This window comes from Squalius cephalus (genome assembly GCF_949319135.1).
Source record: "Squalius cephalus genome assembly, chromosome: 2".
NCBI lineage: Eukaryota > Metazoa > Chordata > Actinopteri > Cypriniformes > Leuciscidae > Squalius > Squalius cephalus.
This window is the reverse complement of record NC_137123.1, coordinates 34,635,598-34,650,380: the sequence shown is the minus strand read 5'-3', so window position 1 is coordinate 34,650,380 and position 14,783 is coordinate 34,635,598. Positions and strand designations below refer to the sequence as shown.

At 37.2% G+C, this 14,783-nt stretch overlaps 1 protein-coding gene across 1 annotated transcript in view; it reads right to left on the bottom strand.

The window, feature by feature from the left end:
* Positions 1–6,418: 6,418 nt before the first annotated feature.
* Positions 6,419–14,783, bottom strand: part of cckbra (cholecystokinin B receptor a) — a 169,114-nt gene continuing 160,749 nt past the window's right edge. The window contains exons 4-5 of the mRNA XM_079851878.1: positions 9,571–9,698; positions 6,419–8,095 (exon numbers count right to left, since the gene is read on the bottom strand). Of these exons, the coding sequence (XP_079708004.1) occupies positions 7,560–8,095; positions 9,571–9,698 (664 nt within the window). The 3' untranslated portion in view covers positions 6,419–7,559. The remainder of the gene's footprint in view (positions 8,096–9,570; positions 9,699–14,783) is intronic.

Genomic DNA, 14,783 nt, shown 5'->3' with positions numbered 1-14,783 from the left:
GGACAGTATATTATATAATATCATACAATGTTTTGGTAAAATTATACAAATCTCAAAGCACTCACAAGAAATACAACACATTTCCGAATATTTAATAAGGAAACTAGCAGAGGATAATTCCTCAAAGAGAAAATATTAGAGCAAAGAAACTTTGACACACTGCATAATTATCAATCTGTTACTGCTCGTTTACATCTGCCACAGAAACAGCACAAGACAGCATAAGCATGTTAGAAAATATAAGGAATCTCTGAATTAGGTCAGAAGGTGGGACAACTTGTAACCTGTTCCTGTTTAACCTGCCAAACATCAAAAGTGACACTTTCATTAGACTAGCCGAATACTCCATGTCAAGCTTGACTGGGATAACAGATGAATTTCTGAATGCAGTTCTTTGTTATTTGTTGTCTGATTATCTAAAACTATTCCAAAGTAATTGTTTGTTTTGCTGTTATTTATTTATTCAGGTAGCTTTCATTTCAACCAGGTTCTATTTGTTACTTATTGTTTCGTTCGGTCCTAATCAAGCCATTCTTGAATCTATGAATGGTTGTCTTGGAAACAGGATCCATATCATATCCTCTGTTGGCATGGTTTGAAATAAATGGCCAGACTTATGTTATCAGTCATCTACCCCAACAAAAACCGGCAAGACGAACTAGTTCAACTGTAGCTTTTCAACAAACTGACACTGACAACAAGAGAAATAACAGCAGCTGCTTAGCAGACAGGTTGTGTGTCTGAGTGAGAAATAACACTTTCTGTTTATCACCAGGTTTTTTGTTTGATATAGGTCTGCCACATACCCAGGTGGTCCTTTAGAAGGAATGGAGAGATAGGAAAAATTGATCAATGAAAAGAAAAATTGCAAGTAGGGAGTGATAATAAAGAAAGAAAAAGACAGAAATGGAAGAGGTAAGGAGGGAGGGTGTGTATGCACTGAAGTATTTGCTCACTGTATCCTGGGGGCACATAAACAAATTATGAAGCTATGAATTCTAGTTCTGACCCTCAGAGTTATCCTTGTGTACATGAGGAGGAGGGAAGAAAGATTCTAATTCTAATTCTAATGGAGGGTGCAAGTGCCCGTTGTACAGCTCTTTTCTTCTACCTATTCTCTTGCGCTCTGCCAAGCAAGATTTTCGAGCAAGTGTGTCATTCACAAAACCATTTTAAAAAACAACAACCATTTTAAATAGGCCTGCAAAAACACTCAGTTGTGTTTTGGACCTCTCATTTGCCACCTGGGCATACGTCTATACAGGCTGCATTTTGTCATATCATTTTTATCTATTCTCACTGATATATTGTTAGAAATAAAGTTCAATTTATATTTGTAGAGTACATGTTAAACTTTTTTTCTGGTTGATCTATTGTTACTCAGAAATAATCAAAAGCCTACTTATATTTATAATATAGCCTATTTGTAATGGCTTAACAAATTATTATAAAGTTGTTTCTAATTAGTTGTTTCTGTGGTTTCTAAACTTTATGGTAACACTTTAGTTTAGAGTCCAAATTCTCCCTATTAAGTTTCTTATTATCATGCATATTACTAGGATATTGGTTAATTATTAGTACTTATAAATAACATATTAATGCCATATTCTGCATGATCATATTTTACATCCCTTAATCCTACCCAATTCCTACCCAAAACCTAAACTGAACAACTACTTTACTAACTGTTAATAAGCAGTAATTGGGAGTTTATTAAACCCATCGGCACCCTATAGTTGCCGCAGTGTATAGTTGTCATTTTCCTTTTTAAAATATTTTTCTAGATGTTATCCATGTTTTATGTCTCAGTGACATGCAAGCAAACAACCAAATAAAGGATTTCAAGAAGAAAAAAAAGGTATTCACTTCCTTCCTGTCACATGAGGCTGTCAACTTCCTACCCCCTACTTCCAGGAAGCATGGCGAAGGCAAACCCTCCCAAAGAAAGTTTACATTTTCATGTTACTAATAAGTATTTTTTGTTGACATATATATATCTACATAATCATGAAGGTCTCTAGAATCATCCAAACAAAACAAATCTTACAAGAGATCTATAGTTTTTTGTATACTTAGTCAAAAGTCCAAGCGACAACTATAGTTGCCGGTGGGCAAGTGCCTTTTAAGTTAATACAGTATCATGGTAAAATTTGGTATACTGTGTTAATAGGTTAATAAATTAAGGTTATTGGTCTTGTTTAGTGCATAAACATAACCATTTAAATTACATCTCTACTCTTCATAAATTGTCTGTATGCACTGTTATTTTTATTATTTGCCATTTTGTTATTTGTTTTTTGTTTGTTATATAGATATAATTTTTTCTTCATTCTATTTATTTGTATTTATTTATTTTCATTTAACTTTTTGATACACAATGCCCTGGTATGGCTGCACTATGTTCCACCACTTTAACCCTTGTGCGCTGTCCGTTTGCGGTTTACAGTCGTGCTGTTTGGGGTCTCAGAGACCCCAGGCAACAAAGTGTAATTTTGTAACAAAAACCAAAAAAAAAGAATATATATATATATATAGGCCTTTTTTTTTTTTTTTTTTTTTTTTTTTTTTTTAAACAAATGTCATTTTACTCAGTTTATTAATGTTTTTACTCTGGATTTTGCCATTTTTACTCCACAAAATGTATATAAATAAATTAAAAATATATATTTTTAAATAGGTTTTTATAAAATACAATAAAAACAGTTTATTATGTAAAATTCACCTAATAAAAGACCCACATTTCTAAATTTCATTCATGGGGATAACATGAATAATTTGACATGGTTTAGTGTAAGATTTTAGTTTTTCCAGTTAGATTAATATCTACATATTATGAAATCACAATTATAACAATAAAAGTTACTTTTTGTCAAAGTTTAGCAGTTTTTGTATTGGAAAAAAAAAATCTGTTTTTCAATAATGTTACATTATGATTAGAATCAAACCTGATCAGGATGTTACAAAGAGAAAAGTTAGAGGGCCCAATTTTAACGATCTGAAACGCAAGTATCAAATGCGAAATGGAAGTAACTTTGTGGGCGGATCTCGGGCGCTGTTGCTATTATACCGACGAGATAAATGACTCTTGCGCCTGACACAAATCTAAAATGGATTGGTCTGAAGTAGCTACATTACTCATAGTTGTGGTTTGGGCGTAATGTGAGATAAACCAATCAGAGCGTCATCTCACATTCCCTTTAAGAGCAGGCGCGCTTGTTCCATGGCGGATTGCTATTATAACAGTGGATTTGCCAGCTGCACACCAGGAATGGTTCACAGCCGAGGAGACTGACATTCTCGTCAGGGCCGTAAAAGACAGAGAAGTGACATTCTATGGGGATGGGAGAAACCCACCAAAATTAGCTTCGGTAAACAGGCGTATAATAATTTGGGTAAATGTGTAAGCTAGATTTATGCCTATTTTTTCACATCTTCATGGACACCACAATGATTTCCCTCGTGTGGAATATTTTTCCTTGTAATTATGTATGGTTTGCAAAAATGTCAACTGCTGCATCTGTGTAGATGAGAGAACCAACGTGTATGCGCATTGTGCACACGCTACATTATGGCCAAGCATGCGCCCTTACAATAGCATCTGAACGCGTCACTGACTTTAGACTAGGTTTTTCCTGGTCTGTGGCAGAATTCTTTTCTGGAACTGCAAAATAGCACCAGGGAACGTTTGCGCCGGAACACGCCTCCTCTTTTCGCTGAACCGCCCCCGGGAGCGCAAGTTCATTCCATAATTTATCGATGTGCGTCTGTGGAGGGTAAAGTCCGCTGTGCGTCGGGTGCAAAATAGGAATGATACATGCGTCGGTGTACAAAGTCAATTGCGCTGGGTGCAAGATAGGGCCCAGAGTCTTTAGAGTTTATCATTTATTTCAAACATCTGTTTTTCATATAATTCTACAAATTTAAAGTGTGCCACTTCATTTCTGTCTATGTGTGTTCTGTGTTGTTTCTGATTTTGAGGATGAATTTTGTCCATTGATGAAATTCATTTGATTCTAATCATAATATAACTATTGAAAAACTGATTTTTTTTTAATAGTACAAAAAAAAAAACTTAACTTTGACAAATAGTAACTTTTATTGTTATAATTGTAATTTCATAATATGTAGATATGAATACAACTGGAAAAACTTGTGAAAAGATGTCTTTCAGTTAGGCAAATAGTGGAGTTCTGCAGCCATCTACTGGTTAAAGTGATAATTTGTTACTTTTAAAACTGCATTTTCCAAAAGATGGGCAAAAATCTTACACTAAACCATGTCAAATTAATGAATGAAAGTTAGAAATGTGGGTCAAAAAGACCCCAAACAGTGCACAAGGGTTAAGATAAATGGATTTGTTGTTTGTTTTGTTTTCATATTCAAGAGATTATATAAGATAGATGCAGCTTTTTTGGGTTCGCATCAAATGTTCTTCGACTTTTATACAAAATAAATTTGTTTATGAATAAAGATTGATCTGTTGAAAGCAGTTATTTTGAGATAGATGCCAAATGTTCTCCTCCTATTCATATTTGACATTGAGGGGGTGCATACAACATATTTGCCCACCAGCATCTATAGTTGCCGCACATTCAAATACAATTTTCAAGAAAAAGAAAGAAAAAAAAAAACTTGGGGAAAATATGGTCATACAAGCATTCCCACAATCCAGTGATAACACGATAAACCAAGTATAAGCACATACACATCTCTACAATCCTTTTGATGCTGAATTTTAAAGCACTTGGTATTGCTGTGCAGATCCAGCTTTCATGTTTAGCATGAACCACTGAATAAATTAATTTCAGCACAAACAAGAGCTTAGCTTGCCTTTCATATATTCAAAGAGGCTTCGTTTGGGCCAGGCAAGAAGCCGAATATCCCAGGAGTCTCATCAGCTTCAGCAATAAGGAGGAAATCAATTAGAGCAACACCAATTTAATAAAGATTGAAGGACGGATGCATTCGAAAATGCGTTTCTGCGTGAGCATTTTGAACCCACCATCTTTCTTGGGGACAATGAAGTAGGGACTGTAGTGCCTTCACCTCATATCGGCTGGAGGGACCGGCTCTGTCGCGTCCTTCGCCAGTAGGTCTCCACTCGCAAGACATGGGCATCGGGTGCTCTCACTGTAGTGGAGTGGATGGCCCGATCCATCTCGGCGGGGGGGCTTGCCTGCGACTGGCTCCTCCAAGTGGTGTTAGGGCACAGCTGCATAGCAACGGCCCGGTCCACTGGTGGGATACGTGTGTAAACGTAAAATTGTAAACGTTTGATTTTATTCTGACTGACTCTGAGATTGTTTTCACTCTTATAGATTATAGGATCCGTATATTTCCACAAGCCTGCGCTAGACATTAGTGACGACTAATACTTGATTATCAGATTCAAGTGTACTTGAATGAGGGGAGCGAGTTATTTCCGTCCAGAATCAGCGAATGCTATTTGATCAACCTGGATTCGGGTGCGTTCCATTACCTCTGTTCTCATTTAAATGTTCCTTTAGATACGTGTACGTGGTTATACCACGGGCTTGACTAAACTAAAGCCATTTTAAGAAAAGTAAGTTGATCGACTAACGTCTTTTATGGTGGTCATGACCTCTACTAAAGTGAAACAATTTAATTAAGTTCCTGAGGTGGCATTCAAGGGGGCTATGTAAGTGTCTGTTATTTTGTACGTGTGAATACGGCAAATCTCAGAGATTTAGCCAATTACCTCTGTTTTGAGAAATCAGACTGGCGAGATTGTGTCGTGCATCCGAAGGACTGCTAAGCGATATAGTTTCCTAATCTAAATGGGTAAACTATAATCAGAGTTAAAAGAATAATCAGATATTCGTTCACGTTTAATGATGCACAGATATCATTAAAACCTTTTCATTTATGGAGTCAGATGAAACGAGCTATTGCATGTGAGAAAATATAATACATTTAATCTTGTTGTGTTGCGTAAAAGGAAAGACAGTCACGCGCAGAGTTCCCCGTGTTATTGGAAAACCTCCATTGGACCAATAGACGGGCTTACAGCGCAAAAGGGGTCTATATAGAATCGCAGCATTTTGCGTCATATAATCGCGTAGGCTTGACATTGCGATTGCGATTGCAGATTTACATCGCGATTGCGATCGTGCAGCACTAAATATATATATATATATATATATATATATATATATATATATATATATATATATATATATATTACTTTTCTTCCTTTGAAACCAAATAACTGATTTCTTGTTGCATTGCTGCATCAATGGGAAGATAATTACAATAGTATAAATTAGCCTAAGTTCCAAGTGCCCAACCAAAGGGATCACTAATCGCCATAATGGTGACAAAGAACATTTTAGGAAAATCAACATCAATTTATGAAGTCAGCTTATATATATTTTTTTTTTTTTTTTTTTTTTTTTTTGTTGTTGTTGTTGTTGTATTGACAATTCAACATTCAAGATGACTTTGGGAAATTGAATGCAAACAGAGAAAAATAACTGCAGAAGTGGAGGAAATGAGTGAAAAGTCCATTAAGAATTTTCCTGCCTCAAAAACCACACTCAAACCAATCAATTAATCTTAACTTGGGTTTTCTGAGTAAACAAAGCATAGTATGTGAATAGTACAGATTACTAGATTTTTACAATTAAGTTAAGACATTAAGTAAAGTTAACAAAAAAGTGTTAGTTAGAATCACTGTTGGATTTTAGTGTACCCATCACGTGGGTTTAGGCAAATCGTACGAATTCGTACGGGTGAGGTCGTAAGAATTATACACCTTTTACTCATTTGTACGAATTGGTCATGAGATAGCGTTGGTCATGTAGCTTATTGACCATTTAATAACATCAGCTGGGATGAAGATTTCCAAGAGACCGTTATTCCGTTGATGACTGAATTGTCTTGTCCACCTGATACATCTTCATGAAGGATAACTTGTAAGAGATGTGCATCAAAAAAGAAGGAGCACAGATTAAACATTGTCTCCTACAAAACCATATTATGCTGTTATTATCAGAATATACAATAGAAGGACTCTCAGTGGGGTCATTTAAGCAAAACTCATTAAGACAAAGATTCTATTATACAACTAACAAAACAGTGAACCAAAAATACAGACATCACAAACACTCAAAATAGACTGTACCATTTTGTAGCCAGAAAGCAGCTATCTACCAGTACTCTATAGTTTGATCATGCTACATGCAGTATTTGGTTCCATAACATCAAAGATACAAGAATATTTCTATGGTATTTCCCTACTAACAAATCCCATGCATGATAAGATTTTACACAATTAAAATAAAGCTACATCTTTGCACATCCCATGTACCGCACCTTTTGATTGTATCACAATGCTAAAAGTTGAAGTCATAACCATAGAGAGACACACCGACTTTGGCCAGAAAGAACAGACAAATTAGGTATTTTTTCCAAATAAAAATGAACACTGACACCATGAAAATGAAGAACACATTTGGTGATCTAAACTCCTAAACAAGCAGTAAATGTCACAAGCACACAGCTCATGGATCAAACTGGAGACACCTGCAATGCTAATGCTAACACTGTCCTACCGTGCTAATGGTGGTATAACTGAACTTTGTTATGGATGCCCCTGTGACCCCAGTGATCTCATCGTCACCTTCCCTCCTCTTCCTCCGGTTGTGGCACGGCCGCCTGCAACACCCAAAGGTGACAATGAGAGCCTTGCGGAAGCGGGTGTTCATGAAGCAGTAGATAATAGGGTTGACGCAGGCTGAGGTATAGGACAGCAGCTGAATGAAGGAGATAGGAGCTCCGGAAAGAGTGCGCTGGGCTGACTTTTGGTCAAAAGCCTTCCAGGTGTTGGCTGAGTACAGAGGCATCCAGCATACGAAGAACATGGCAACTATAATGATCAGCATTCGTATCACTCGCTTCTTAGCAATGAGCTTAGCCTCTGAGGTGTTGCTCCGTGGACGGTCTGTCTTGACGGTTGCTGAGGTGGTCAGGGCAGAAAGTTCTATAGCAGAGGGCTTCTTTGGGACCTGGATGTAACATCCATCACTCTCATCATGGCCAGGAGACATTACACCATTCAACCCATTCCTTACGCCTGTAATTAAAAGAAGTGAAGAAATTAAGAAGGTGTACATTCACTCTATTCCGTTTTTAAAAGAAAATGTATGTTATTTCTGTTTAACACAAGCAATCTGCACTCCATTGACTTCCATTCATGCCCATGAATGAAAGTAAATGGAGAGACTGGAAGAAATGCAGAAGACATTTCACAATCCTCTGCATTCAAAGGTTGCTGAACTCTAACTTTTGAATCTGTATAATGAGAAGACCTGTAACTAACAGAGGATTTAAATGCCACAGATTGACCTCTGGGTTGAATTCAAAGAACACAAACTTTAAAGCTGCATATTAGCAGTGCTGCAAGAAAGTATTGAGTATATGGTGTATTTAAAAGGTTTTGAAAGTATTACTATATTTACTAAACACAGAAGTCCTAGAGCATTAGAGCAAGAGCTTCAGAAAAGTCTAGTGTCACCAAGGTTTAATGTAGATGGCATAATGTGGGTTTTGCAGGGCACAATAACATTACGAGGATGGGAAGGTTAATTTATATAAGTATCTTGTAACACTCTGCATGGACCTGATACAAGGGATTAACAAAGTAAGGAAAATAACAACCTTTATAAACAGTAGCCTGTTTAAATATGTAAAGATCTTGTTCTGCACGTCCCTACTCTGAATATTAACCCAATACCCAAATACCCCAAATATTAACTTCAGTATTCACTCTCGTTTTTTTCCAGCCTCATTTATTTGATCCCAGCAATGGTACAAATAGTAGCCTACTTTTTGAGGGACACTTCTAATAAAAGATACCTGTGGAGGTCTTTAACTGCAATGCCCTCAGAAGTACCCCTTTCCACCTCACTGAAGTTGTCTAAAGCTTCTCTCTGAAAGAACTTCCAGCACATCAGTGCACAAATAACCTTAACACACAGGGAGGTACTCAGCATGACCTTAGTGCATTTAGTCCTCGCCATGGGACATTTGGGTCAAGCAGCCTCTAACACAAAATGGGAAGAGAAGGCAATAGTCTGTTGAGCCTTTGAGAATGCCAAAGAAAGCAAGCCACCTAACTCGTAGCAGTTACATCATGCAAAAATAAAAAAATAACAATTCCAAAAGGTTTCTAAAAAAGAAAGGTCTAAAATGATGACATGACAAAACTTTTGACTGGCTGTTTGGCACACATGAATCCAGTAAACACCATAGCCAGTAAACAATACCGAATTAGAGTTGTTTAAATTTTGGCTTCACTGGCTCACTACTGGAAATCCAAGTCACAGGTAACATCCAAAGGATAAGTTTAAATTGGATTCAAGTGCTAGCAGAAAAACATTTGTTAAATGGAAAATGACTGGTGGCTAAACAAGTGCAATCTTTTAGAAGTTTTCCAGGTGGTTCATCAAGGTGAACATGTATGCTTCAGACTACTCAGGGCTTCAAGGGCTTAATGAAATTGTGGTGTGAGGGCTTTTACAAAGAAGAATAAAAAAAAAAGATTCATACCACTAGAGTCTTTCTTCTGCTCCAGTTCAAACTGAATCCCTCTGTAAAGTTCTCTGGATATAAGACCGTAGGAAATGATCATCACCACACCTGGGATGAAGAATAGAATGAAGAGCAACAAGACGTACCTAACAGAGAGAAAGAAAGCAAAATATCTGTAAATGAAAAGGCAGGGATTCAATACAGACCGTAAGTATAACAATGAAACCAAAGGACTACATTTCAGTAGTAAACATATGAGAACCCGAGAGATGAGAGGTGAGACCGTACTGTGCTGCATTTTCCAAAAACGTCATAAGCTTAAGGGGATTGTAAAAACCAGAAGATCTGAGATTCAGTTGAAGTTCTTTTATATTACGAGTCCTATAATAAGAAACCAACCAAGAGAACATAAGTGCCACAGAGTGGAAGAGTATAACGCTATGAGCGAGGATAAATTGCTGTATTTTTACTTACAATTCTGTTTCAATCTGTTTGTCTCTTGGTGATAAGAAAAGCTTGATTCTTTGGCTTCTTTTGGAACTATTTTCGTTATTATCTTTCCTGAATATTATCTTAAAACTTCATCTAAGAAAAAACGTCCATTACAAAACAATCAACATACTGTACTGAGCAACAAGTGATACAATAATATTAATACTGAAGTCCTCTGAGGTTATTGTCCACACAGTTGATAACTGAAATGCAAGATTATTTCAGTTACCCACATCATGAGCAGTATGATATATAGTTGTTACTGTTACAGAATATTAGTAAATATCTGATCACTGAACACCACAAGTGACCACTCAGAATCAAGTATTTCAAAAGTGTCACACAAAATTAATTCTGAACTTAATAAATAGCTTTGATCACCTGTGGCTGTGGTGATATTAAGTACAACAGCAATATAATATTGTTTAACTAACTTTTGCAGTCAATTATAATTATTTGCAAAGAACAACAAAAGCTAACAGACTCAGTCACATCATATTTTAAATTATGTGGTGTGATGGTCAGCTCTGGCATGCAATAGGGCAATGTAATAAGTCAAGTCAAGTCACCTTCATTTATATAGTGCTTTTAACATAGATTGTTTCAAAGCAGCTTTAAAGTGATAATAGGAAATCAAAGTAACAGAGATTGTTTTGGCTTTACAGCAGCTTTAGAATAAAGTTATTGTCCAGCTAATGTAATTTTGTGACTGATTCACATCCATTGCAAAGATCATTAATTATTAACTTAGGGGCCACTTACACGATACCGTTTCAACCGAAAACAGAAAACTTTTAATGTGTTCTGGTCGCTCATTTGCACGACAAATGTGTTTGGTGGCTCGAGAGCCCAAACCTTGAAACAGGTTCAGGTTCAATACTTGAATGTCAAAATTTAAATTAAAAAGCTGTATCCAGTAATATGACATAATTTTGTAATATTCAAATGACAGAGTGGGGGTGTTCCCTGAAAGCATCTATGCTACCCTGTTCCTCTGATCTTTTTCATCTATCAGACAGCTTTGTGCTTGCAGCTCCTTTCCATCTGATATCAAAGACAATTTTCTCTCCTCTTGTTTCCTGTGTGGCTTTCAAATTCATTATGAGCTCCAGCACAAAGGCAATAAAAGCAATACTAATCTGACCAGGAAGTAGATGTAAGAGATGAGGGTGTGATATTGGGAAGCACCTTTTTATGCAAAACAAATGTATACTGTGTGATCTCTAATAATACCTGCGTGAAGTTTTTTTCTCATTTAAACAGCAAAACATGTGTTTTTTTGCTTTTTTTTTTTTTTTTTTTTTTTTGCAGATAAGTACAATTCAGAGAATTTAGTTAGAAGTACCTCTGGATCCTCACAATCTTCCCCGCCCGCATAGACAAATGTTTCAGATTTATCAACCGCTTCAGGACCGGATGGGTTTAACAAAGTGTAGGCTTGTACCTTCTTTGATTTATCTGACAGGCCTACATGTGCCATTCCTTTTCAAACTTCTTCCAGTTATCAGAAATGTTGTCATTAAAAACCAATGGATTGATACGACAAAGTCCCTGGGCCATTGTATCCCACTTCAGCCACCATGCAAGTTTTTGAAGGACAGAAACACATAGAACCACTCTTGACCCCTTCAGTTGAATGAATGAATGAATGCGGCATTCATATAGCGCTTTCATATGCACTACTGTACACCCAAAGCGCTTTACAATCATTTAAAAGAACACACCGACTTTTTGGGACTTTAGCTTATTCACCGTATCCCCCAGAGTTAGATAAGTCCATACATACCCTTTTCATCTCCGTGCATGCCGTAACTCTGTCTGACACACCCACCGCTAGCCTAGCTTAGCACAAAGACTGGAGGTAAACGGCTCCAGCTAGCATACTGCTCCCAATAAGTGACAAAATAACGCCAACATTTTCCTATTTACATGTTGTGATGTGTGTAGTCACAGCATGTACAAATAACAAGGTCACATGAGACACAGCCATCTTCTAACCGTATACATACTGGGAACTATATTCTCAGAAGACGAAGCGCTGCTACTTGGGCGGAGTGATTTACTCACAGCACCAGAGAAGCCCTGTGGTGAGGAGCAGAGAGCTCACTCAGAGTTGGAGTAAATCACTCCGCAGAAGTAGCAGTGCTTCGCCTTCTGAGAATATAGTTCCCAGCATGTATTCGGTTAGAAGATGGCTGTGTCTCATGTGACCTTGTTATTTGTACACGCTGTGACTATACAAATCACTACATGTAAATAGGAAAATGTTGGCATTATTTTGTCACTTATTGGGAGCAGTATGCTAGCTGGAGTAGTTTACCTCCAGTCTTTGTGCTAAGCTAGGCTAGTGGTGGGTGCCTCAGACAGAGTTACAGCACGCACGGAGATGAAAAGGGTATGTATGGACTTATCTAACTCTGGGGGATACAGTGAATTGGCTAAAGTCCCAAAAAGTCGGCATGTTCCTTTAAGGGAATCTCTCCTCAACCAACACCAGTGTGCAGCATCCACTTGGATGATGCGACGGCAGCCACAATACAACAGCGCCAGAGCGCTCAGCACTATAGATGCGCGGTTGGCGGTTACAGCTGTGGACTCCGCAGATAAACCGCGGATCGGGCGGATGACGTGACGAAAAATTATATTTTAATTAAATTCGGGCGGGTGGTGGTTGAACCAATCAAATGAAAAAAATATATAGGCTACATTGTTAAATATTGTTACCTACATAACATTTTTTTTTTTTTAAACGAGCACACGAGAACTAAAAACCAAGGAAAAAGAAGGTCAGAAAAGTGCTGCCTGGAAATGAAAATTTGATCGTAAGTTCTGCTAGGAAGACTCAATCGTTACGTCACTTATTACCTTCACATCAAACCAATCATGTGCTAATACTTTCAATATAAAAAATTGGTACTTACACGTCTGAGTTTGCAGATACAGACGTTTTGACAGTCAAAAATAGTCGATCTCCGATCCCTGCAATGTAACAGGGAGGAGAGTAAAGATGGAAAGCTCCTAAAGCTTAGTTCCATATAAATTCACGGATAATTTGTTGTTTTGTCGTTAGTGAAAATCAATATTGACCTTGTATTTGAAAAAGGATGCTCATATAAGAAGCAATACTAAAATTCAGAGTCAGTTCAGTCACATTAGGAGATCGACTATTTTTGACTGTCAAAATGTCGGCGGCCACATCTACAGTGAGTTGTTCAAAATCTTTCTTTTTAGTAAACTCTGTGTACACAAACGATGTTCTCAATGCTCGTGTTTATGTGTAGAGCCCCTGGTGATACTTTGAGCAAAGTTTCATGTTGTGTGGAGCCTTCTTAGTGTTTTAAAAATAGTGATTTTTGATGCTATCATAGTAGTGCCCCAAGCACTCCCATTCAAAAGGCAATTTGACCGAAAACGAAAATACGGTCAAACTTAAAAGTGGCGTTTCCATTGTAATTATGCTTTTAAACGAAAGTTTTCCTTGGGTAGAATAACAAAAATACCCATGGTTGCATTGTGGCGATAGTTATCCTTTAAAAACTGCTGACCTGCAGACTGCAACACAACATACTGCAATGCTTTAAACAGCAGGGCAAGATAGCTCGCCTTAATGTTTGTATCAAAGTGTATGCAAAGATTTGCGTTACTGATATTCCACAGTGCAGTGGTAATCTAGTAAAATCAGCGTCATCAATCCCACGCTCACATGGGCAGTTTGCAAAAATACTCACTAACAACTGTGCAACTGAATAAAAAATAAAACAAGTTTAAGAGTAACAGAAATATTAAACTGGCTTTATATGCATAATATGCCATATTCACAGGTCGCGCTCCTCATACGTCTGCTCACTCACCACTGAGAGAGTGCATTCCACCTTAAAGGAGCAGTAACTAGGCTAATTCAACTTGTTACATGCCCTTCTCTGAATAAGTTATTGCTTCGGCATTTACAGATATGTTATTTACCAATCACTTCCCGATCGCCGGGAAGATATCGACTTATCTAGCAATGATTGCAGACTTTAAAGCTGCTGTCGGCAACATTTTTTGATCATATTCAGTGAAATCGACACTATAATCCGACAGAACAACATAAATAAGGTGGTTTTAGAAAAAACCCGAGCTTCTAACTCCACCTGGGGCCCATTCTTCGTATGTTGCTTAAAACATCCAAGATCAAATGAGACATCCAAGATGATATCATCGTGCTAATCATGATCTGGCTAATTAGGTTCTTCGAACACACCTGCCGGATATGATTAGTATAGCTGGATTGAGTTATCTGAGATAATTGCGCGTTCATGCGCTGGTTTAAAAGGGGATATGTATCGATAGTAGAAACATTGATCAGCAACGCTGCTATTGGCTGATCAGCATGGCCAAATAGCACGCACAGTTTTTCTCCTCAGCAGAGCAAGAACTAATAGTCGAAGTTTATTTGGAATTTTAATGTTTAATCAAAACGCCAGGGAACACCTCAAAGTCTGCAAAAGCCAGGAGAGAGGGCTGGCAAAAAGTAGCAGACAATTTAAATCCGTTAGAAGTGGCCATGTTAGATGTTTTATCACTTATTAACCTATATTTTTGTATTTTAATAATTGCATAATTACTTTGTTCATTGTAATGTCAGAGTCACAACACTAGAACATATAACAAATAAAAGTGAAGTACAAAAATATTCTACATAATGGTAATTTTTAGTTATATAGTCTCTTTTATAAAAGGCACTGTGAAATAAATGG